Source organism: Eulemur rufifrons, chromosome 17 (assembly GCF_041146395.1).
Source record: "Eulemur rufifrons isolate Redbay chromosome 17, OSU_ERuf_1, whole genome shotgun sequence".
NCBI lineage: Eukaryota > Metazoa > Chordata > Mammalia > Primates > Lemuridae > Eulemur > Eulemur rufifrons.
Window position 1 is genome coordinate 75,346,559 of NC_090999.1, and position 25,854 is coordinate 75,372,412.

General features: G+C 40.1%; 1 protein-coding gene across 2 annotated transcripts in view; it reads right to left on the reverse strand.

The window, feature by feature from the left end:
- Positions 1-489: 489 nt before the first annotated feature.
- The window catches only part of FBXL17 (F-box and leucine rich repeat protein 17), a 490,961-nt gene continuing 465,596 nt past the window's right edge, over positions 490-25,854 (reverse strand). The window contains exons 8-9 of one of the 2 annotated variants that reach the window (XM_069492013.1): positions 21,454-21,596; positions 490-1,102 (exon numbers count right to left, since the gene is read on the reverse strand). In XM_069492013.1, coding sequence (XP_069348114.1) covers positions 962-1,102; positions 21,454-21,596 — 284 coding nt within the window. In that variant the 3' untranslated portion in view covers positions 490-961. Of the gene's footprint in view, positions 1,103-21,453; positions 21,597-25,854 lie in introns of those variants that run through there. The other variant, XM_069492014.1, reaches the window with a different exon arrangement.

Here is a 25,854-nt window from a genome sequence, read left to right on the forward strand (position 1 = left end):
AATGAAATGATCTGTAGTTTTTTTTTAATAACTGCACACCATTAATTACATCGGTGGCTTCAATGCTAAGATTAGCTCCAAATATCATTAAAATATATCCTGACCAGTTACTATCCATGAAATAAAAACTAACACAACGTTAACGTAAAACCAACTAAAATATTTAGTACTCAACAGAATGCATTTGTAGAATAATGAATAATTAACTTTTGTGAGCTGGCCAGGGGAGTTCAGATTGTTGCCTCCCTATGAAAAATTTACAAAAGGCTTTATTCTCCCTAGTCCCTAGGTCCCTCATCCGACAGCAAGTTGGCCACCCGTGGACTCTGAGTTAGGCAGAGCCACAGTGGACGACATGCTTCCTCAGTGGCCTGGAGAAGGCCCTTCTGTCAGGAAATGATCTAGAAAGAACCTGCCATGGTGGATGGGTGCACGCACGTGCGCAGTCCGGGAGAGAGTGTGAGCGCCTTCACGTGTGTGTGTGTGTGTGTGTGTGTGCGCGCTTGAAATTCTGGAAACTACTGGCTTCCAGCATTCTAATTAGTGTCATCACCAGCAGAAGTGCACGATTCTATCCCACGAAACAAGAGGGCCTTCTTTTTTGGACATCTCTAAGTGGCAGCAATTGCAAGCTCAAAATAATACATCCAAGTTTTTGACTCTATATTAAAAAAAAAATTTTTTTTTTCTTAAGAGAAATAAGCCTTTGAACTTAAAAGCTAAATGGTTTGTGGCTTTTATTATCTTTAATTTTTAAGGAAAAAAGCCAGCTCACCTGGGAAGAAATGACAACTGCACTTATGGTATATAGTATATGCAAACAAGACACAAATATACACACTCTGGTACACAGGCAGACAGGTGACAGGTAAACTCTTTCCAAGAGACTGCCCACCTCAAATCTACAATTCCCCTCCACCCTGCTGCACGATCCAAGCGGACCTACGCATGGGCTGGAGTGTTAGGAGGAGGCGGCAGACATGTTGGGGGTCCAGCCCATCTGGTAGGCTCTCTCCAGGGTCCTCTTGCAGTCCTGCAGGACGGTGCTGAAGGTGATGTGGGGGTACTGCTGCACCAGCTGTTCCACTGTCACTTCGTTGACCTGCAAACAAAGAATAACACCATGACGCACAGGGACACCAGCACCAGGCTGCAGCGGGTGCTCGTGGGCGTGCTGTGGCCTGCTCGCCTCGCTCCTTCTTAGCAAGGGAGGAACTGTTGTGTGCACGCCCTCTTTTGTCTGACCTCTGATCTTCCCTCCAGGAATACATTTGCCCTTAGGGATTTTGTAAAAGACATGATATCAAGAAATCAAATATGATTTTTAGAAGCATAAATGACTGTGACTTGGTAAGATCTTAACAATATCTGTTGAAAATCTAGTGCTTGGGAGGCAAGGAAGCAGTAAGATAGCATTCTAACGCACGATCGACTTCATCATCAATCTAACCGCCTTTTTAGGACAAAAATCATACAACGAGGGAGAGGAGACGCAGGATTCTAGCTAGAAGTGTTGGGGAAGATGTTTATTTTGCTTCCCTTTAAATGTTAAGGTATTGCAAACTTCAAGTCCCTTTGTGAAAAGGGCTGAAATGTGAGGAATCAATAATTAAAACATACATGGCTGGCAGGTCAGGGATGGCCCCAATAGACCTTAACCATCAAAGATACCACCTTGATTCTTGATTAGACAAGGCAATCGGACAGGCCTAATTAAAACTAACACCTTTACAATTGCTGTGTTGTGAAGGGATTAATTTGTCAATTATTTTTAAGCTGATTGCAGTTCATATCACAGAAGTAGACAGCTTTCTTCATCCTTTAGATAAATAAATGATTAACCTAAGAACCACAACTTTTAGGTAGCTTTATTTAAAATCTTTATTGAACACTTGGGCATTTTCAAATACATCAATATTTCATTTATACTGAGTAAGCTAGTCTGCAAGTAGGTACTTGTGATATACATTTTTGAGCATCTTTCTTGATGTCCATTATTGGTTTTGATCAAGACCACCAGGAAAAACCAAAAACAACATCAAACCCCTGTTGTTTGCTTTGAAAGGCTGCTTAGAAATACGATGACCACAAAATTCAGTTACCTGCACTTTTCTGAAATAACATGGTATCTTCTTAGAGATCTGGAAAACTATGTTATATATTAGTCTTTTTTTATTATTGAGAGTTGATATTTCAACATTGTGTTGATGACACTTAATCTTTGTCAGAACATTTCTGTATTCAAGAATAGCTTGTATTTAAATCAACTTCTATTTCAAATTTAACCAAGCCATGCACTTAGTTCTTTTTGTGATAAAGCTTTAATATATTATATATTTTTCAAAAGCAAGAATAAAATAATTTTTAATAAAAAAGAAAAACAAATATACAAATTAGACTTGAGAATATGAAACTGATGATCTTAAGAGGATTTTTAAGCAATATAATTTTTTATTTTTTAATTTAAATGTATGCTCTAAGTCCTGTTTGAGTTCAGACAGCTTATAATAGTACACTTAGAAGTCATGCAACATCTCGCCTTGCCTATCCCCCTAGCATATTTTTGGTACTATGCAGCCCCTAGGCCTAATTTCAGATTATCAAGCTGTTCAAGTTCCTTCTGGCCTTATGCTTGTCAATGCACTTCTCCATTGCGATCACCCCCACTTCTCATGCCTACTTCCTATTCCTTTTTGAGTTCTTAGCTTCAATGTTATTTCCTCAGGGAACCTTGATCATTGCCCTATCACTGCTCCCTCCCCAAATTACGTAAAACTTCCAGATCATTCACTCTTCCGACACTGCCTGTCTTTCCTTCATGGTACTTACTATTCTATTATTAAGTTAGTTTACAGTTGCTTTGTTTAGTGTCTATTTCTCCTGCTCCAATGTAAGATCTACAAGAACTATAATGAGCCACGAATAGTTATTAGTGAGTAAATGCTAAAACAATAGTAAACTACAAACAAACAATAGAAACCCAGGAACAAGGCAAAGCCAAAAACTAACATACTAATCAAGAAGACCAACAATTTTGTGAACAACTCATATTCAACTTAAGAGTCCCCTCCTTCAGGGAAGCCCTCCCTAAGCAGCCCTATCTCCCCACAATGTTGGGTTAGGTGCCCCTTCCTCATGCACCCATGGCAGGCACCCTGCAAGGTCTGCCCCCTATTGGAGCATTCGCACACTGCATCGCAATCTTCTCTTCTCCTGCCCATTTTATCCACCTGAATAAAAGCCTCTGGAGACCAGAGATTGCCCTTTTATCTTTAAAGCTATCTTTGAGCTGTACACAAAGTGGAGAAGAATCATGACAACTGTGGTTCATATCACAGACTATGGAGCCAAACAGAAAACAGGTTTGAATCCTGCTTTCACTTCATTAAGATTTGGTTTTCTCGGCCGGGCGCGGTGGCTCACGCCTGTAATCCTAGCACTCTGGGAGGCCGAGGTGGGCGGATCGTTTGAGCTCAGGAGTTCGAGACCAGCCTGAGCAAGAGCGAGACCCCATCTCTACTAAAAATAGAAAGAAATTATATGGACAGCTAAAAATATATATAGAAAAAATTAGCCGGGCATGGTGGTGCATGCCTGTAGTCCCAGCTACTCGGGAGGCTGAGACAGGAGGATCGCTTGAGCCCAGGAGTTTGAGGTTGCTGTGAGCTAGGCTGACGCCACGGCACTCACTCTAGCCTGGGCAACAGAGTGAGACTCTGTCTCAAAAAAAAAAAAAAAAAAAAAGATTTGGTTTTCTCAACTGTAAAAACAGGATAAAAGTACTTATAGGATTGCTATAAGGATTAAATGTAATATAATACACCTAGCACTGTGACTAACATAAAAAGGCCCCCCAAATGGTAGTTCTTATTATTGCAGCAGGCACTCAATGAATGGCTATTGAATGCATGAGTTACTTTGTGATATCTTAGGGTAACCACTTCTCTATAGTCCTAATCAATATTGCTCCACTCAAGAGATATCTCAGAAATAAACCTTGATAACACTAGTTGTAATGGTCAAAATAAAATTGACACAGGGCAAGAAGTAACCTTTAGAATGTACTTCATATACAAGAAGAATCTATTCTAATCCTCTTTGGAGGAGATTCCAGAACTCTCCTTAATGACATACGCTAGATTTTAAATATCCACTGTCAGGAAAGTCTCCCTTTTTTTTTAACTGATGTTCCCCATGCTGTAATTAGGTTACCTGCTCCCTTCTTGCCATAAACAAACTTGGAAGGATGCAGGGTTCACTAAGAGAGAGCTGAAGTCATTTGGTCAGAGAGGATCCTCGAAAAATCTGCACTGCATTGCAGAGCAAGTAATCCCAGTCCAAGTCACTTGGCATTCAGGGAACTACTAACTAAAAATAGATGAGAAAAGAATGGAGCAGAGAAAACATTTAAACCCACCATAAAAACACGGACTGTTTTCTACGGTACATCTTTTCTAATCTACACTCGGGCTTGTACAAGGTTTAGTATGTAGGGTTGACAGGCAATTTGTTTTGGAGGGCCAATTTTTAAAAATAGAAAATATCTGTATGTGATAACTGTTTTCCAGGAAGAGACATATAATTCACCTTAAGTAAACCTGATACATGAAGATATGGATTTATGAAGTATATAAATTAAGGGATAATTGTTCACTTTAGTAAGGAATGTCACAGTAATTTATTTTGTCAGCTCCCCTAATGTATTTTATATATTCTTTGATTTACCAAAATTTAATTTACCTATTTCTGTTGCAAAAAGTAAAATACACCTGTAGTTGAGAATATAGATGATGATGTGTTACTTCTCTGGCTCTCATCGGTTATGGGTAAGAACAGACAATAATTTGGCTTTGTGGAGCTGTGTGAAAATGGCACCAGTAATCCTCTGCGGATATAATGTGTCTTCTAAGCAATCTTTTTGTTAACTGTACTCTGTAAATACTAGAAAGCAAAGCAGTGGGGAAAATGCAAATATTCCATTTTAGAGCTTTGGTGGGTAGCGTTATTCAGGGGAAATACATAGGCTCCCACTAGGGAAGGTTGTGTCTTTTACTTATAATGTCTCCTGGCGATATAGTGTGACAAATTTTTTACTAAACCTATGTTCATTTATTCCTCAGAAGTACAAATTATGCTCACCTCTTCTTTGTATCAACTCCGTAGGTGCTTTGGTGCTATAGAGAAGGATTCGGCATAAGACACCAGCAGAGTCCAAATCCTTTTAAACCATCATGCCTACGTACACACCGCTGCAGACATTCTGTCATGCACAACTCCACTTGCTAGAATGAAAAGAATCTTTCTACGTTCCAACTCATAAAATATATGTAGTATAAAAAGGGAATATAAAGATGAGGTTTTTAAAAATAATTTCCCCATGATCCCTGGTTTTCTATATTCAATTTCTTTTCCTTTCACTGAAAACTACCAATGGCAACTTCTATATTACACACGAGATTTGAAAAATGCAATGCATCTTCCTAAAGAAATATGCTGCAGTACCATTTGAAGAAATTACTATGATTTAAGGGGGAAAAAAGCATGTGCCACAATTTTTTTTAATATAAGAAAGATTGGATTTTATAGTTCTCTCCAAAGACTGTATAACCATAATTTACATTTTCAAAATTATTGTAACTCTTTTTAAGGTAGTAGCAATTTGTCTGGTATTTTAATCTATTTTGAGTTAACATCTATTAGCACTTTTTGAAAATGTGAGGCAATTGCTATGCTAATTAAGGTAAATCACACCATAGTTTCATTACATGGCTGCTGCTACTAAGCAAGGGTGAGGAGAGAACCTGTAGAGTTTCAGAGATTCAGTTTAACCAATTTATCTAGACCATCACAGTTTCTTTACCTTATCAGTACTTTCCTCAGAAAGTTCCAGATAAGTGTAAGCCTAGGCCTGAGTTATCGCCTCAATAATACCTCTGTTCAAAAATGTAATTTCTGATAAAATTTGCTGAAGAAATCATTTACGTTACATTAAATGATTCTTATTTCCTCTTTGACCCATGTTATATAAGAGGACATGTTTCCTGTTGGGGGGAATATTTGACATCTGAGTATTTTAAAATCACACTTAACAATAAACCACTTAAAGTCACTTGTGCTTTAATGGAGAAAGTTTTCCTATAAAAACACTGTTTAGAATATCTACAACAATAAAATGGACTACATTATTCTTCCTAGACTCTAAAGTCCTTGACAACAAGGAATATTTTAGTCATCTCTTTGTTTTCCATCCTACCCATACTGTCTTATATATTCTTGCCCCATTAGAACATAAGCTCCACGATACAGGAATTTTGTTTCTGTACACTGTCATAGCCCTAGTACCTAGAGCACGCCCAGCACATGATATGTACTCAATAAATATTTGTTGGCTAAATTAATATAGGAGTTGTTCAATGAATATGTACTGAGTAAATAAAAAAGAATACCAAATAGTGCTGTGCCAGAAATTGTAGACATAAATTTACCTTGTTCCCAGACTGTTCCAGCTAAAATGATAGCAGTCTCTCAAGTCTTGATATTATGGCAACTCCAAACTCCTTTAATCCTTTAAAGTTCCTACTCACGGTGATTCCTTGAGCTACTGTCTTTTCTATCTGATGTAATCAGGTACCTCTTTCCAGATATACCTTCTCCAGAGTTCCTGATAATTTTGCACAGGAAACCAAAGCAGCTCCTGATGGTGGTTCAGCAATTTTTTCTGGGTCATGTGGCTGTCGGGCAGTACTCAGGAAATGGCTAAGCTGTATTCTGGATAAACTGATGACAACCTTCCATACTGGAGATCACTGACACACTACACTGGGTGTGTAAACTGAGAGACATGCTGATGGTCTTGGATGTGAGTAGGTGTCCCAAACTCTGCAAAAACCCACACAGTTCAGAGGATTTGATACTTTAGCTTACAAGCATTAGCAATCTGCTCAGAGTGGCAGGCCCAGGAGGACAGAAGACTTGGACATTTTGTGGCACTTCAGCTCCCATTTAAAGTTACAGTTAGTGGCAGGGAGGGAACAGTGGATCTGTCTCTGGATTCAAAACCATGCTATTTCTAGCTTCTGATTTCTTGGGCTTCAGGGGTTGATACGCCTTCACCCCTGCCTGGGGACAAATGGAAATCTGAGGACTTCTTTTTTTGGTTGGTTCTGCTGGCACAGTGGTGTTTAGCATCTGTTGCCTTGGGGAGTATGCAACAGATGATACCATCCCAGACGAGGAGAAATTCTCCACCCTAAACTGCCCCATGCCCCTGCTCATAAACATAGTATTAGACTTTCATATGGTAGGAGACAAGCTCTTTTCTTCTCTTCATCATGGTTTATTTTGGCAAAATAATTAAAAACAATTTGTTAAGTTTTTACTCAAATAATCCATAAGGCAAAATAAAAGTATGTCTCTGTTCATTAAGACAGGAAGGCAATCATATTCAGTGAGCATCTACTATTTTCCAGGCATCTAAGAATCAGAACCCCACACTATAGATGAATTGTGGCTCAGACAGAATTAGTATTTCACACAATGTCACACAGCTAGTAAATGGCAGCCAGGGTTTGAATTCAGAACCCCAACATACAGTGTTCTTCGGACTGCAGCACACTGCTCTGGCCCCTTGGTGATATGGCGTGGGGTGGAAAGTGCCAGACTGGGGCCTAGCCGATCACTTGCCTTGTAAAATGTTCATTGACATTCATTTTCTATTGAACACAGAAAAATGATTGCAGTTTGCATATAAATACATTTCAAAGTCCTTGACAAACTTTTCAAAATGGTTGCTCTATGAGAATGTAAGTGATAATGGATCTAACTCTCGGCCTGCAGAAGAACGTTCTATTGCGGAGCTGTAGGTTGCATGAGCCTTGGAAGCATAACGGAAACGTGATGAAGCTGTAGGACTAACAAGAGGCCATCTGACAGGGCCTTTGCAGCTACCCCAGAAACTGGCATTGCTTTCCCTTCGTCTCCCTTCCATCAAAACATTTTCCCAGAGGTAGAACGGCCGGCAGGGCAGCTACGGGCCCTTCCTTCTTGGAGCTGGCAACCCAGCAGGGAGGAAGGACAATGACACCAGCAATACCAAAGTCCAAGAAGCACTTTCTAGGGCAGTGCAGACTGCTGTGGAAGGAAGCCCACAGGAGGTACCCGACCTCTCCTCAAGGGCTGGAAAGTGCTTTCCAACAGGAGTGATATTTAAGTGGACTTCTGAAGGGCAAGGGGGTGTCAACCTATGTATCACATGCATTAAATATACATGTGTTATCAGAGAAGAAAAGAAAGCAGTTCATGAGTAAAACAACTCATCAGTCCTTTATTTTGTAAGCTGTGCAATGTTTCTCCCGTCCCATCTGATAAACTCAAGTGTATACCTGAAGTAAGTTTTTGTTTCAAATAGTTCTGCTCTGAGGAGGGGGAGGGGCAAAGAAAATGGGTCTCCCCAGCTGCAGGTGGGAAAAGTAAGGTGCCCACAGTGTATCTGTAAAGGTGTCGGAAACAGCACACTCAGCTCCTCCCTCCTAATTCAGGGCTCTGGCCCTCACGCCTGTCTGTCACTCTTCCCAGACTCCCTGGGCAATGTCACTCAGTGCTAACAGCCCCAGAGGCTGACTCCTGGCGGCCCAGAGGCAGAGTGCTGTCTCTGGAGTCTGCTTCTCTCTGAGTCTCCCGGCTCCCTGGGAAACCGTACTGGATATCCACGGACCGTGCATTCACAGGTGCCCCCAAAAGTCATCGTGGACAATGAACATTCAGATAGACCCCACTGCTCTTTCACCTAGTGCCCACAGGCTCCAAGACGGGCACATATTAAAAAGGATAAAATAAGGGTAATGTGAATTTTCGTAACACCCCAAATTTGCATGTAAATGAGATGAGTCACCTAATTGCAGTTTAAAATATTTTAAATAGGACACTAAGAAAAGAATAAAAGAGCAGACGATACATTGATTTTTCCAGGATTCTGCATAGCCGACACCATGTGCCAGCTCTCTGCGGGCCTGCTTAGATTTTTATCATTTTATTTCCCTCCGTTTACAGCAGGACTCCTCATGTCCCTGTTTGGGTGACATGCCACATTCTGCTGAGGTTTCCCTGCAGTTAGAGCAGCGAACCAGGAATCTGGTGCCACTTGTACAATCTGTCACCTCTTTTTCCTCAGTGGGGAGGCTAAGCTCCCAACCTTAACACCTTGTTCCTTTTTTCTCTTCTACAAGCAACTTCGCATTCCCTTCCTTCCCACTTCCTTTCGCAGTCAAACCAAAGGCTTCTGCCATGAACCCACAGTGACTCATATATAACAAATCTATGATACATATTTACTGATGTGGGATGAATTAAATTGTCTGCAACCATGAATATAAACAAAAATACAGCTGCTGTTAACCCAATTGCTCATTAGGATCATTTGGAGATCTTTTAAAAATCCAGGACCTAGAACACATCCCAGACCAACTTTATCAGTCTTGGTGGAGAAGGAGTCAAACATTAGTATTTTTAAAGCTCCCAGGAGATTCCAAAGTGCAGCTCAAGTGAGACCTACTGGTCTAAAGTCATGGTGTGGAAAGCTCCTAGAGGGTGCAGGTGATTCCCGTACTTGGGAATCTGAAGGCAAGGTCTGAAGTAAGGTTATTTGAAGGTAGCAAGAACCCAGCCACTTCTCATTATGTCCTGAGCCAGGGCTTCTAGAGAAAAACTGTTGCTCCTACAGCTTATTAGCCCATCTTTTTTCAAATGTTCATCATTGTCTGACACAAAAAGTATATTCTTTGAATGTGGTAAAAACAGACTAGTTTTTTCTTCTTCAGCATCTGGTCTCAGATCTCTCTCTCTTTTTTTTCCTGGTCTCAGATCTCTTGCTGGGCACAGCCAAAGGAGGCTGCCACCCGACCTTCCCAACAGCAATGGGAAGGAAGGAGAGACTCCCCTAATCCCAGTGCTCACATGGACCTGGTGCTTTCTCAGGGGATTGACCACCCATGATGTGGGATGCCGGAGGAGAGGGCACTCATGACTGGTGTTTAATACAATTTTAAGAAGAAAAGTTGAATATCTCATTGGAGCCTGAAAGTCATCTGCTAAATAGGGGAAGCAGCTGATTACAGAACACCCATAATGCAAATTGCTCTATGCATGAACCTTACACTATACTTAGTAGCCTGAGGTCTTTAAGGATGTGTGGCAAAAAACAAACAAACAAACAGACCAACAAAAAACTCATCTAAAAATCCCAAAGCATAGAAGGAGACAGACACTGAGAAGGCAATGATGCAATGAAGCTGACACAGGCAGGCTCATAAATTCAGTCAACTTTGTCAAATGCAGTCATTCCATTTCAGAATCTGCAATGATTGGAAGTGCTATGCTCTGTCAATATCACAACGAGCCTGGCTTCATGCTGTCTCTTTTTCATGAAATGTGTGTTGCCTGTTAACACTAGCACTGCTTCTATTCACTTGAATTAGCACAGCGAGAAAGCAGCAAAGAACCTGGGAGGATGAGGATCACAGAAATGCCTGCAGTGTTAAGCGAGAATCGGGGCTCACTAACCTGAAGCCTCTAATTAGAGATTAGCATGACAGGAAGTCCAACAACCAGACTGTCAGAAAAATTAGTGACATTTTCATTCCCTGTATCACCAAGTGATCTTCCACGGAGAAGGCTGTTTCAAGCCAAGCACAAGCTGAAGGTACACAGCCTTGCATGGGCCAATCTGAGGCCACAAACTGCTGGCCATGGACTTGACCCATGCTCAAATCTATGCATTTGCACCTGCGGTGCAGATGAGAACCAAAACAGACGTATGTGGGATACCAGGAAGGAGAAAGCCACTTGGGGGAGTCATCTGCAGTCTCTAAATGGTTCAGCAAAAGATGAACTATTTGAAAAAACCTAGGCCCTAATAAGATAATTAATGTAGTCTCTAAGTGAGTGGTAAGTGCAATGTATTTATGGAACACATCTGGGTGTTTCTAAATTAAACTCTCGAAGCTGAAAAACATAATGGAGGGGGAAAACTCTCTGAACTAAAAAATGTGTTTTCTTTTGTGCCTAATGGCTTTCTTCATTTCAGTTTTTATTTTCTTACACAAAAGCTAGGGCAGCGGTAATCACCAAGTGAACACCTGATGAAAAAATATCTTTCTAAAATTGCTGTTTCCATCAGGTAGAATTTATGGATTTGACCTGTTTCCTAAGACAAATTTACTATCAGCAAAATTTTATTCTGCATTAATGTGATCAGTAAATCTGTAGATTCAAAAACCTGAAAATAAGTAACAATATTTTTGGTTTTCAGAAGAGGAGCTCTACATAAATCAGAGCATTTTAGGGCTGGGCTCTGAAGGATGCCAAGTCTAACCGCATAGCAGATGCCTGAGCTCTGACTCTCCAGAACCTCAGGGCCTTTTAGCTGCTCTCAGAATTCCCCAGCTACAGAAAACTCATATCAGATTCAAGGTAGCACCTTTCTAATTTAATTATTTCCCTCTATCGTTCTATCAAACTATTAAGAGGCCATGAAATCTAGTGGTTGCTTTTAGCTATATGATACTTTTGCAAACTAAAACTATAGATTTCAAATAAATAAAGCAATAAAAGTGGGGCTTTTCTGGTTGAAGAGAACGCAGATGAGAAATGCCATCCATCCATCCAGCATCCAGTGCATACTTGTCTAGCAACTAGGATGTACCAGCCACTGTGGTAGGTCTTGGTAATATAACATGGGCAGAGAAACCCACGGATCTTGCATTCTAATGAGGAGGAGATGGGAAAGGTAAAAATTAACCACCACAACAAATAAGAGCTAATATTTACTGCTTACGTCATATGAGGAACTCTACACAGATTGAGTCACTAAACCCTCTCAAAAACCTATGAGACACATGCTGTTATCGTTTCCATTTTATAGAGGAGAGAATGGAGGCACAGAGAGGTGGTAAGGCCAGACAGAGATAGCAGAAAAGCCAGAAGTGTAGTGACAGGGGAGACAAGATAAAAGTATTCTCATGCAGGAGGGAGTGGTGACCATAAATATGTGGCTGCCAAGAGATGGAGCAACTGGGGACAGAGAAGTGGCCAATGGATTTGGTGACACAGAGACTACTGGTGAGCTTGAAAAGAACAACATCAGAGGCATGGTGTGGATGGAAACAGATGGTGGTGAGTGGTGAGAAAGTAAGGACAACTGCAGCTAGACAATCCTTTTCAGAAATTTAATAGTACAGCAGCAGTAAAAGAGGCCTTAGCGGGCCATGGCTGAAAGCTGATGTGAGATCCAAGTGAGGCTCTTCGTTCAGAAGAAACATAACTATAGATGACATTTAAAAAAAATAATTAGCAACTTTACAGTGTTATAGTTACCTATTTGCTTGTCTGTCTCCCCCAAGAGGCTGCAGGTTCTATGGGGTAGGAATTATTTACCATGTTTTCTGATCTGTCACCTGTCATAGTGACTGGGATATAGTAAGCTACTCAATTGATATTTCTTGTCGTAAAATTTATACGGAACCAAAAAAGAGCCCAAGTAGCCAAATAAATCTTGAGCAAAAAGAATAAAGCTGGAGGCATCATACTACTTGACTTCAAAATATATTAAAAGGTGGGGATAGTAACCAAAACAGCATGATATTGGTATAAAATAGTAGACACACAGACTAATGGAACAGAAGAGAGAACCCAGGAATAAAGCCACATATTTGCAGCCCATTGATCTTTGACAAAGCCAGTAAGAACTTATATTGGAGAAAAAGACATCCTCTTTAATAAACGGTGCTAGGAAAATTGGATAGCCACATGCAGAAGAGTGGAACTAAGTCCTATTTCTTACCATATATAAAAATCAACTCGAAATGGATTAAAGACTTAAATATAAGACCTGAAACTATAAAAATGCTAGAAGAAAACCTAGGGAAAATTCTCCTGGGCATTGGTTTAGGCAAAGAATTTATGACTAAGACCTCAAAAGCACAGGCAACAAAAACAAAAATATATAAATGGGACTTCATTAAATTAAAAAGCTTCTGCACAGCAAAAGAAATGATCAACAGAGTGAAAAGACATCCTGTTGAATGGGAGAAAATATTTAAAAACTATTTATCCAATAGGGACTAATATCCAAAATATATAAGGAACTCAAACAACTCAACAGCAAAAAAAAAAAAAAAAAAAAAAGAAAAGAAAAGAAAAATCCCATTAAAAAATAGGCAAAGGACATGAATAGACATGTCTCAAAAGATAACATACAAATGGCCAACGAGTATATGAAAAAATGGTCAATGTCACTAATCATCACAGAAATGCACATCAAAACCACAATGAGATATCATCTTATCCCAGTTAGAATGGCTACGATTAAAACAACAAAAAAATAACAGATGTTAGAGAGGATGAATGTAAACTAGTACAGCCACTATGGAAAACTGTATGGAGATTTCTCAAAAAACTAAAAAGAGAACTACCATAAGATTTAGCAATTCCATTACTGAGTATTATCCAAAGGAAAAGAAATCAGTATATCAAAGGGATACATGCATTCACATGTTTATTGTATCACTATTAACAAGAGCAAAGATATGGGATCAACCTAAGCATCCAGCAACAAATGAATGGATAAAGAAATTATGTTATATTAATATATACACAGTGGAATACTATTCAGCCATAAAAAATAATGAAATCATATCACTTGCAGCAACATGCATGGAACTGGAGGTCATTATCTTAAGTGCAATAAGCCAGACAAAAAGACAAATATCACATGTTCTAACTTACATGTGGGAGTTAGAAAATTTGAACACACGGAGTAGAAAAATAGATAATAGAAACTGGGAAGGGTGAGGAGGGGAGAAAGGGAGGATGAAGAGAAGTAGGTTAAAGGGTACAAACACACACTATGCTAGAAGGAATGAATCGATGCCAAAGTAGGATTGACTATACTTATCAAAAATGTATTGTACTTGGGTGACAGACATCCTGAATACACTGACTGGATCACTATGCATTATATACATGTAATATATTTTCTCACGTACCCAGTAGTCGATGGCCGGTTAGTTCAATTGGTTAGAGCGTGGTGCTCATGTACCCCATACATTTTCACAGATAAGAAAAATAAATAAAGAGATATTTCTTGAATAAGTACATAAATTAATATACGGTAAAAACTGGGGCTAGGAGAGGCTCAGGTTTTCTGTGAAAAACTATTTGCAGACAGGAACAGCACTTTCTCTAGGGGCAGCATGGCAGGTGGCTGAATGGCCCAGGCCGTGCAGGTGAACCATTGCCTTCCCCACCTGCAGTAGTCCCTCAGTCTCCTGGGTCCCTGCAGCCCAGCCTTGCTGCTACTTGGTGAAGTCAGGTGCTTAGGAGTTCTGGGATCTAATCTGAGCTCTGTTAAGGAATTGCCATTACCTTTTCTATTTTTAAATTAGAAAAATAATATGAGCCTACAACCTAATTCTTTCATATAATTACTGAAACCACATCAAAGTTCCAAGGAGATTATTTACTGCAAAGCAATGATGCTCCAGGCTGCCCTCAGGCACATTCCAACATAGCAGTCTATTCACCCTACAGTATTTGGGGCACAGTACACGGTAGTCTCTCTCTTCCCCAGCTTTTAAAAACAAACAAACAATTTCACTATACATCAATCCTATAACTGCAGCCAGAAAAACATAAGCAGCTAATTGTAGCACATTCCCTTAAAAAGTTCTACACAGCCGTCAATTTTCCTGAAGAAACAGACCAAACAAGTCTCAGCTTGGACATTACTAGCTGTTTGACTTGGTAAATCTTTACTCTCTGATCAAAATAAAGGACTGGCTTCCACCAGTCTCCAGGTTTCTTCTTCTTCTATGAGTTTGACTATAATTTAATGGGTCCTAATGATTAAAAAAGAAATTCTATTATTTTTCAGAATTTCTGCCTGGGTTTCAGGAGGCTAGTTTTTCTAAGACCTTAGCTTGCGAATTTGAACTCATGGCTAGAATATTATCAACCTGTTAGGGCAGGTGGTTAATATATCAGATGTAAGAACCCAAAGCAGGAATGTACACATGAATGATATAATAATGAGGATGATAATAGTTAATATTTCTTGAGTGTTTACTGTGTGCCTGACTTTGAGCTAAATGCTTTATTGCAATATTCATCTAATCTCGTAACAAGCCTATAGGGTAAATATTATCATCCTCATTTTTCAGAAGTTGAGTCTGAAGCTTTTAGAGATTAAGTTGTCCAAGGTCTCATAGATAGTAAAGTGATGGAGGTAGAATTTAAAAGCCTATCAATTTGACACTAATGCTCAACAATTTAACCTCTTCTATAAAGCTCCAGGCCAGCGTTTCTTGGTTTCATATTTAAATACTGGAAAGGACTTTGGTTACCACTTCTTAGAAGCTCAGGTGAATAGGGTTGGAGGAAGAGGCGATGGGAACGCTTGAGGAAAATGAGCTTGAGAGGTGACCTCTAGATTTCAGCTGATGTGTTTTTCCCTCTTTCAATTACCAGGAATAATCAGGAGAGGGTTGTAAAAATGTGTTTTAAAGTGCTCCTATGTGAAAATCACCTGGAGAAGCTGTTTTATCAGCAAAAGGAACAAGATGCTGATGCTCAGTGAAGGACTTCAGTTCAGATTTTAGAGCTCCGGCCACACTCTCTCACCATTTTTCATCACCGCTTTCTTTTGGAGCCCACAGCACCGAGGGCTGTTCGGGTAAGTGTTGTGTTGCCCACGACAGAGGACTGCACAGTCCGACCACTCCTGCCTAATTAGGACAGAATGTTTCTTTTGTTTTGTTTTCTTCACTTTATTTGCTTTGATATGGCATCAGTTTTAAATCTTAAATTTTGGCTATGGGCATCCTGGAATCAGCTGTGCGTATGTGGCAGGGAGGAGGGGGGTCCCTGCAGGTACACACTTTGTTTCACGGCTGAATCGCTACCAAAACAGTCCTGGACACAGTGCTCCACAAATTATTTTTCCCTTAAACTGATTTTTCCAGTTAGTTCTGTATATTAGTTACAGAGTCCTGTATTATTTTCCCCATAGGGCTTTCCCGCTCATGATTTCTAAACAAGCTGATAAAAACTCCATTTTCTCCACAGAAATATTTAGGTTGTTGAGGCTTTCTTACCATAATTACTTCCTGAAAAATGCAGTGGTCATTTTTTTTTTCCTGAATATTTTTACATTATATTGGGCACACAAAACTTGGCCCTTGATATTTTAAGGTTGGAAAGCAGACTTCTGGCTTGAAAGAGCTGACTGGGTTTCTGTGACTTATTCTCTGTATTGGCCTCTCATTGATTTGATTACAAAAATCTCTCTACCATTTAAATAAGGAACTCTGAATGAAAACCAGGATTTCTTATGTCCCAAAGAATATAACAACATTTATTAAAAGAAATCACTATTTCATTCCTCAACTAAGAACTTCAGGAACGGGGGCAGGTGAGGAGAAAGGGCTTGGCAACGGCAGTTTGAGGAGAAATGAATTAATTCGATTATTTTCATGGTGCAGATCAATAGTCGTCAGCCTCCGCAGAGGCCCCTGGCCTGAAGGCAGCTGGATAATCAATAGGCTCACACAGAGGCAGCTCTCCTCCCCAGCAGCCTCTCTGATCTTTTCTGGGCAGACTCTTCACGCCTGTGTAATTCTAATTTATGTCAACTAGAAATCAAAGAAATTCCAAGAGGCTTTGGTCATAGGACATTGGGGTGGACCTTTCACAATCTATTTATGTCTGTTCCTTAAGTAATGTGGCCCCCACGGCCCTCCAGGCACCTCTGCTGGCCAAGGTGAAGAAACCTCCGAGCAGAAGGGCAGCTACCTGCTCAGGGCCAAGGCAGAGGAGAGGCATTAGGTAAGTCGAGGCACACTTTCTCCTTCCTGTCTATAACTCTGCAGGGACGTAAGAACTAAGCATTTTAAGCAAAATGCTTTGCCAAGAGTGGCTCCCTCAATAACGCTCTTTAATGATACCCCAGACGCTGGCATTTTCAAATCAAATGAACAGTGTGTAAAATTAGTTCTGCATGAAGTTAAAAAAAAAAATGGAAAGTGAAAGGGAGCTTTTAAAAGCTCCAGCATTTCTTCATCCAACTGCTTTTCACAAGGGTTTGGCATTTGAGAATTGCTACGTTTATGATGTTATTCACTGCTCATAATTCAGGCCTGTGTCTCCAAACTTCTGTATTAACACACGCTGCAGAGGTTTCCACCACGATATTTTATCACCAGGGTCTCCCAAACCAGCCAGGCTGCCTCTGGCGAGGTCTGGCTTCTCAGCCAATGCCAGGCCACGGTGCTCCCTCCTTTCTCATCAACCTTGTTACCCCAAACATTTTTCATTAACCTTGAACACTGCATTTCCATTCGCCCTACAGCTTTCCCATTTTTTTTTTGTCCTTTTCAGTTTTGTTCTCCATCCAAACCGCTTTGTAAGATATGAGGGAAATATATTAGAAGAAACAGATCTATAGAGAATCTAGAATTCACTGAAGTCGTGAAAACAATTTCTACGACCAAAGCCACTGATGGACTATAATTGTGGAAACCAGAGTAAACATATTGTTCTTATTAGAGAGTCCCATTGATTATACAAGTATTTTTAACTAAATCACCAAATAAATGTGAGTTAAGCTGATAGGTGATTTCGGGTCAACTCTAATTCCCAAGGTCAAGTAAGCCTTTGAACAGTCTTTAAGAATATAAGCTCACCCCAATTCATCAAAGCCATCTCACACAGCGTTTTCTTCTCTTGGTTCTTACAATGCACTAAAGTTTAGGAGATTAAGTGGCGTGAGCTTCAAAACCCTCTAACATGCTTATCCATCCAGCAATCGGAAAAGCTACTCAAACAGGGCCTTCTTAATGCACTTCCTGACTTTAAAACTGCACGGGGAACGCTGCATATGCCGAATGGCTGGAGGACTCCTCCCTAGGAATCACCGGCATTGCAGCCACACAAATCGACTGCAGTTTAATTTAGCCATTGTTTGACAATCCAAGTACATGTGGCTTTCATCTGCAGAGAGCATGTTTAATGCTTCTCATCTGTTCTCCGCTTACCTAATGAGAGAGACAGAGTGAGGAAAAACACCTTTTCCTACAACAAATACAATACATTTCGTTATTCTAAAAATTCCTCAAAAGTTGAAGTGAGGGAAAAAATCACCAGTTTGGCAAAGTACAGCTTCCAATTTAAATATAAGTGGCCCCAAATGAAACTGACTGCAAGTGAAAGAAAATGCAGCTAGACTTCGATATTTCTCAGAACCACAGGAACACAGAACACCAGCGCAAGGACACTCAGACCTCACAAACCCCATCTTTCCCTGGTGCAGGGATCCCACTGGCAGCATTCCTGACCAGGGCTTAACTGTGTAGACGCTGAGGTCTCTTGCCTCTTCTCTGGCTCCAGCTGGTGTGCAGAAAGGGAGAGGATTCTAACGAGTCTTACTAGTGGTTAGCAGATTTGGTTATGGTTCAGGGAGAGGAGTGATAGGCCCAAATTAATTTTGTTCTTTAATGCTTTGTTGGCCCAGAAGATAACAGATTGAGATTAATAGTGGATCTTCTTCATACCCTAAGCATAGTTTTTCTCTGTTTCCTGTTTCTGTTCTTATTTTTTACCTTTATTTTTCTCATCATATTCTGTTTCCCTACCTATTTAAACTGTCTTATTTTCAACTCACCCTTTTCTCCCACTGCAATCTTTCTTCATTCCTGTACCTGAACGGACGGTTAATAAGTTGATTCCAAATACAGTGTTCCATGGCGGTATCAGTTTTCCATTGTAAAGTGTGTAGAAAGTGCAATTATTGACATAATATATATGTATATTAAAAATGTATTATACATATGGTTTGTATAAAAATAATATTTTAAATTTAGGAGAGGAAAAAGTACCTAGGCAGTATCTTCTCTAATATGAGTTTATTTTTTCCCTCTCTTTCTAATTTTCTTTCAAAATGGGATAGTGGGCAATATTTTTTCTCATTTAGAAACTCAAACATCACAGCACTGGTTAATATAATGACATCAGTGATAAGAACAATCAGTAACACAAAGCATTTTATATATAACAGACATTATTCCAAGTGCTTTATATATGTTAACTCATTTACATGCTTACAATTCTACAAGGGAGGTACTGGTATCATCCTCACTTTACAAATGAGGAAATAGGCACTGACAGGTTAGGTAACTGCCCCAGATGACACAGCTGTAATTACAGAGCCCACATTTGAACTGAACTCTGGCTCCAAAGGCCATGTCCTCACTACTGACCTCTTCTTTGCTACTCAAATCTTTCTGTGAATCTTGATGATGATTTAAAGTCTGGAGATGGATGGCATGATACAAAATCCGAAAGCTGAATAGCTACTTTAATCTAGGTTTCCATCCAACTAAACCTATAAGCGGGCCTTTCTATGCAAGAATTTACTTGTGCTTTGTGTGTGGTTTGGAAACTCTGCCATCCTCACAGAGCCTCTCGTGCTTGGCTCTGAGCTGCCTTTAAGTCTGAGGCAGCCAGACAGCAAGGCCGAGTCCAGCATCTCCCTGGGCTGCGCTGCAGCAGGCTACGGCCAGACCGCATGGTCCGAGAACCAGTGGGCTCTCAGAATAGCTCTCTGGTTGCAGAAAGGATTCAGAGGCTGCGGGAGGAAAGGGCTGAAGCCCTCAGGGATACCACTAATCTGAACAGCGTCTCTATTTAATTGTGAACTAATTTACATTTGGGTAGAAAAGAACCTATTCCTTGACTTAAAATCAGCAAAATGCTGGTCAGCAAGTATGTCTAGAATAATCTGTACTAACTGGAACATACAACTTCTACAATTTATCTCCGAAGGTGGAGCTGATCTTAACATATCTAAGAGTACAGACTAGAAATACAGTGATTTCTGAGAATTATGCGCTGTGAGCACATGATATGTTTGAGTGCGTACATTTTGGTGTCTTTGGTTAGACAGCATTCATGCAGCAGTTCCTTCTGGTGGAGGCTGAGAAGCTCTGCTGTCATTGTTTCTTCCTTCTAGAGCACTCTGCCTGTGGACCCTTTAACTTGTTTTAAAGGAAGTTATTTGAGAGTGACAGGGTTAGCTGCAGTGGTAAGTTAGTTATAGTGAGGTCTGAGGGATACTTGCAACCCCTGGATCTCAGTGCTGTTGCTTAGCTACAGAGTAGGTCAGCTTTCTAGGCTGGGCTGAGAATATATAATAAAATCTCTCTAAACATAACTATCTGGCAAAGGTCTCGTATAAGTTGGAATTTTAAAGCATTTGGAGAAAAGAGTTAGTCAATTAACAAAAATGACAAAGCACACAAGGGATTTCGAACATTCTTCTATTTGCCCCCAGATTTGCTACATTTAGAAAATACATGCCTTTTGAGAGGCATGTATATTTAATTTCACATGCTTTTGCTAGATTTGACCCTAATCACCATTTGCAAAAGCAGCACACATGTGTAAATTAGTGTAAAGATGACAGCATTTCCTTTCCAAGTATCGAGGAAGACCTTTTCTAAGGAAGCAGTCCCCCTGGCCGGAGACTGCCCCAAGGGCTGTACCACGAGCACTGGACACAGACTCCAAAGCCCTGAGTGAGGGGAAGTCTTGACTGAGTATCCCTGGGCCAGTGACTGGTCGTTCTGAGCCCCCATTTTCTCCCCTTCACAGTGTAAACAACTATTTCTTATACTTGTTATAGGGAAAACATGGAAGTAACAAAGGGGAAAACACCTGTGTTGTACCTGGCGTTCAATACAGATTTTTATTATCTTTATCCTCAGTCTTCAAAGGGCTCTGTGGTAAATGTGGCACCGCTTCCCAGACTCATGCTCACGTCCCTGGCCAGCCCCACAGGCCTTCAGCAGGGCCTCTGGGACCATTTCTGTTCACATGCCAGGAACAGCATTTGATGTGTGGGGAGAGGCAAATTCCTACATACCCCCTCCTCACTGGCCCTTTCTTGGCCCTAAATGGCCAGAATACATACATGTTGAGCACCAAAATTACACACTTGTGAAAAACCAATTTGGCACTGTTCTTTCCACCTTTACTGTTGTAGGAAACTTGGAACCCAGAATAGAATTTTATGGTTAGACCCTGCAAATTGCAGTTTGCCATGCAACCTTTTTAATTTTGGTCCATGGACTTATAAATAGTCAACCCTAAGTTGACTGTGTATATGATTGCTTTTTCTTTCTGCTGAAGCACAAAATTCACTATTAAATAGAGAAATGCAAAAATAATCTCAGATTAGTTTAGAAAACCAGGCAAACAATGCAAAGCTATAATAGTGTATGTAAGTGTGTGCGTGTGTGTGTGTGTGTGTGTGGGGCATGGGGAGAAGAAAGGAGAGAGAATGTATGACATCAAGCTATTAACTAGACTGAAATGTAGCAAACAAACAACTTGATAGACAATTCTTACTTTATCACATCTCATCAGCCCCAAATATCTCAGAGACTTGCTGCTCTGTGCAATCAGGGTGGCTCCTTGATCCGTAATTTCTTTACACCATCCAACATCCACGGTCTCTATTGTCATGCTGTATCGCCCGATGGCTATCAGGGCTGCAGGAGGGACAGAGAGAAAGAAAGCATTGATGTTAGCAGTGTAAGGGATCTCTATCTTATTATGACTATTTCTCTCATTTCCTCACTAAATTTGTTCCTGAAATGTTGTGTGTAAACTAATGTTTTATAAACTAAATTAAATTTGAAATGCTTTAGGAAAGCTTGCCCTATGACAAACCCTTTTGCAAAGTGAATAATCATTCCATAATTTCCCTTTCATTGGACACAACCTTTTATCAGTTTTATTCATTACAAGGTTACCTGTACTTTCAAACATTCATTATCTGCAACAGGAATAAATTAAAATGAATCTCAGATTTAACATTACAAAACCCCCCAAGTACTAACTAAATTTTAGCCAAGATAACTTTAATAGTTTTTTAAAAAGAAAAACCCATGTAAGCACCATTTTGAGGTGTGTTATAATGAATGTGAATTTCTTTACCAATTGTTATAATTTTTTCCATCTGTTCATGACCTGTAAAATACAAGAGTATATAATATCTTTCACATTAGTGCTTCTTAGGACTGTTAGGAATTAAGAGTACATTATACATACAGCTGAATTTAATTGGTGCCATGCTAGAGTGCAGTAAAGGGAATGCATTTGTTATGGTGAATTTCCTCACCATATCAGAAGTCTTCCTTCTATTAACATATAAAATGAAGCCTGTCATCTGAAAACTATGACAGTATCTCTTGACTGTTTAGCATTGTACCACTACTAAAGTGCAGACACTTATCCCATAATCTGTGATGCGCACTGCTTATCACCGAAAAGTTCCATAACCCATCGCCCTCTCGGAGAAACCAATCAGTGAATGTGGCTCTTTTCTACGGACTTTGATGTGATAAACGTGCACACCTCTACATTATGGAGCAGAAAAACAGATTTTAGTACCACCAGCCAGAATAAGTTTATGGTGCCTTGGTTTATGAATGAAAACCCTGAAACAATGCCACAAATATCAAAAAGAAATAGAAATGGTTTGTTAATTATTTCCTCATTCTAAGATAGCATAAGTTGATTTCTGTGACATTACAGGTGGATGATATTTCCCAAAATGTGTTGACTAGATTGATAAGAATGGAGTAAATTACTCGTGCAAATAAGTATTAATTCTTATGGCTCACAGAAAAGAATACTTGGCAAAATCTCTTTGCTAATTACCTCAGTAAATTATTTTTTTTACTCGAACACTCATGCCCATACATCCAGTATCAAGGCACTCGCAAGTAGTCAGATATTTAATGTTTATAAAAACAACACTCATCTCAGTGTTTCTGAGTGAAAATAGCGTAGAGGAAGGATATTTTTTTTTAAGTTCTTCATGGCACCAGTTTGTTAATGCTCTTATCTTTATACATACTGTTTTGGCATTTAGAGTTTTCCAGGGAGATGAGGTGGAGATTTGCCAACTACTAAAAGTTTGCTAAAATAATCTGAATAATGTTTTTGTGTAGTAGGAGCAATATCTCTGGTTAATCCCATTAGTGTCCCTGACCTAAGAAAATTGTTCTCTCTGGTATTGTCATAGCTTTCATTGGTTATGATATCCTGAAAATCTCCTATGATGAATGAAGTAGGAGATACATAAAAGGAATCTCTTTCAATACAAAGTGCTCAGATTGTGATTTCCGAAGATGATAAAGCACAAGTTGTAGGGTGGCCCAAGGTCAGTAGACTGTGTGCAGTTGCTTTATTGAGGTTTGAGGCTAGAACATGAAAGCCCTGCACTAACCAGAATGAGGTAAATCAAATGGGATGAGAAGCTTTGGAATATATGAGCAGAGGAAGGGTCAACAGAGATCTACTCTGGGTGGTAAAATCACTGCTTTGGTGTTTTCCTTCTTTTTTTTCTTTCTTGTACAAATTAAAATACACAATAAATAAGACAACTGAAGACAAATCAGGGTATTCAGGTTTTGTTTTGACCTAGTTCTATTACTGAAGTTAGAAATTGAATTTTATTATTTCTTAACTCATTCATTTATCCAATAAATACCTCATGAACTCTAGAGCATTTCTGCCAACATTTATTAAGTACTTTAAATGTGCCAGGCTCTGGGCTAAGAATTTCAGGTGCATTATTTGATTTAATCCTCCCTGCAACCCTATGAAGTCTTATTGTTATTTCCACTTTAATGATCAGGAAACGGAGTCCCAGGGAGACTGAATAACTTTTCTAGCGTCACAAGATAGTAAGTGGGGGAGTGGATTTTAAATTGGGAGGCAGCTCTCAGCCCTGGCTGCACGTGAGATCTACCAAATCAAAACCAAGGGGCCGGCACCTGGCAATTCTAATAGGCGGCAGCACCAGTGGCAGAAGTGTGATGTGACATACCGAGCCTGTGCTGGGCACTGGCAAGACGAAGACTCATGGAGTTCCAAGGACAGTGGCGTGGAGGTGGGGGTTGGGTGGAAATGAGGAACGGCCAAGTGAACAGTCACACTACAGTCCTCATCCCTCATCCTCCCCATTCCTATCTCCTCACCTTTCGGACCTTAAGTCAAAGGTCAGCTTCTCAGAACTGATCAGCTTATTATTTACTGCTATTGACAATGTTCTTATTGATTTATGTACATTTTTATGGCCCACTCCCCCATTAGAGTGACAGCTCCTATTCTCTGCTGTATGACAGAACCCCTGTATGCCCGGTACAGAGCAGGTTCTTAAAAATATTAGCTCAGTACACTAATGAGTGTAACAGAGGCATGCGAAGGCGCATGGGAGCCACTCATTCTTCAGGGAAGGAGGGATATCATGGAAGCCCTCGTGGAACAGCTGAGACAGGTCTTGAAGAATGAGTAAGGATTCTCCAGAAAAACAAGGAGTGAGGTCACATATGTTGGGCAAAGGGAGTGGCACGTGTAAAGGTAGATGAGAAACCACAGGGGAGCTGTGGGTCATTCTGTGTGGCCGAGGTAAAAACAAGCACAAGAAAGTGGCAAGAATCATTCCAGAAGTATTTATGCAATGATTAACAGCACTGAAGTAGGCACAAGGGATACAGAGTAGCGAAAACAAGCAGAGTTCTTTTTTTTTCTTTTTTTTTTTTTGAGACAGAGTCTCACTTTGTTGCCTGAGAGTGCCATGGCATCAGCCTAGCTCACAGCAACCTCAGACTCCTGGGCTCAAGCAATCCAACTGCCTCAGCCTCCCGAGTAGCTGGGACTACAGGCATGCGCCACCATGCCCGGCTAATTTTTCTATATATATTTTTAGCTGTCCATATAATTTCTTTCTATTTTTTAGCAGAGACGGGGTCTCGTTCTTGCTCAGGCTGGTCTCGAACTCCTGAGCTCAAACAATCCACCCGCCTCGGCCTCCCAGAGTGCTAGGATTACAGGCGTGAGCCACCATGCCCGGCCCCAAGCAGAGTTCTTGATGTCATGAGGCTTATAGTCTAGTAGAAGAGACAAATGTAAAACAAATAAACATAAAAGTAAATCTAACTCTAAATTATAAGAAGTGCTCTGAAGGAAATGGACTGATTACTGCAGCTGAGAATAACATTTAGATGGGGGGATCAGGAAGGGTCTCTCTGATGAAATTACCCTTCATCCCTCAAACAGCCTTGCAGAACAATACCCATTTTAGAGGTAAGAAAACTGAGGTTAAATAGAATAGCTCACCAAGGACCCAACTCTAATAAAGTGGCAGAAACACAGTGCAAACTGATATTGTTTGGCTCCAAAGCCAGTGCTCTTTCTGTTACAGCAGCAGCACCCAGGGCGGGGTTAATTCTGCACATATCTCTTTACCATTGTTCAAGACTTGAACATTACAGCTTATAGATGGCTAAGTATTTGCCCTGTGACCATGACAGGAATGGTCATGGAATCTTTCAATTCCAAAATGTATACCTATCTCTGAATATATTGTGCCTTTGGAAAATTTTTCATTGTTGTGAAATCTGTAGTATGATACAGTTCTATGTTCAGTTCTAGCCTTACTATTAATACTTAGTAGATATCTGCCCTCAGGATGACATTTAACTTTTATGAGTCTCAGCTTCCTCACCTGGTCAACGGGGATGTTGACTACATGTCCTGACTTCTTCACAAGATTGGTGTGAAGTTCAAATGAGATAACAGATGTGAGGGACTTTGCATTACAGAAATGCCATGATTTGATATTTTCCCAAACCATCCTACAGTGGTGCAGTTGATATGAAATGAAAAGACTTGAAAGAGTTTTAAAAAATAAAAAGCTCTGGGAAAATGAGAACATTATGTAGTACTTAGTCACTA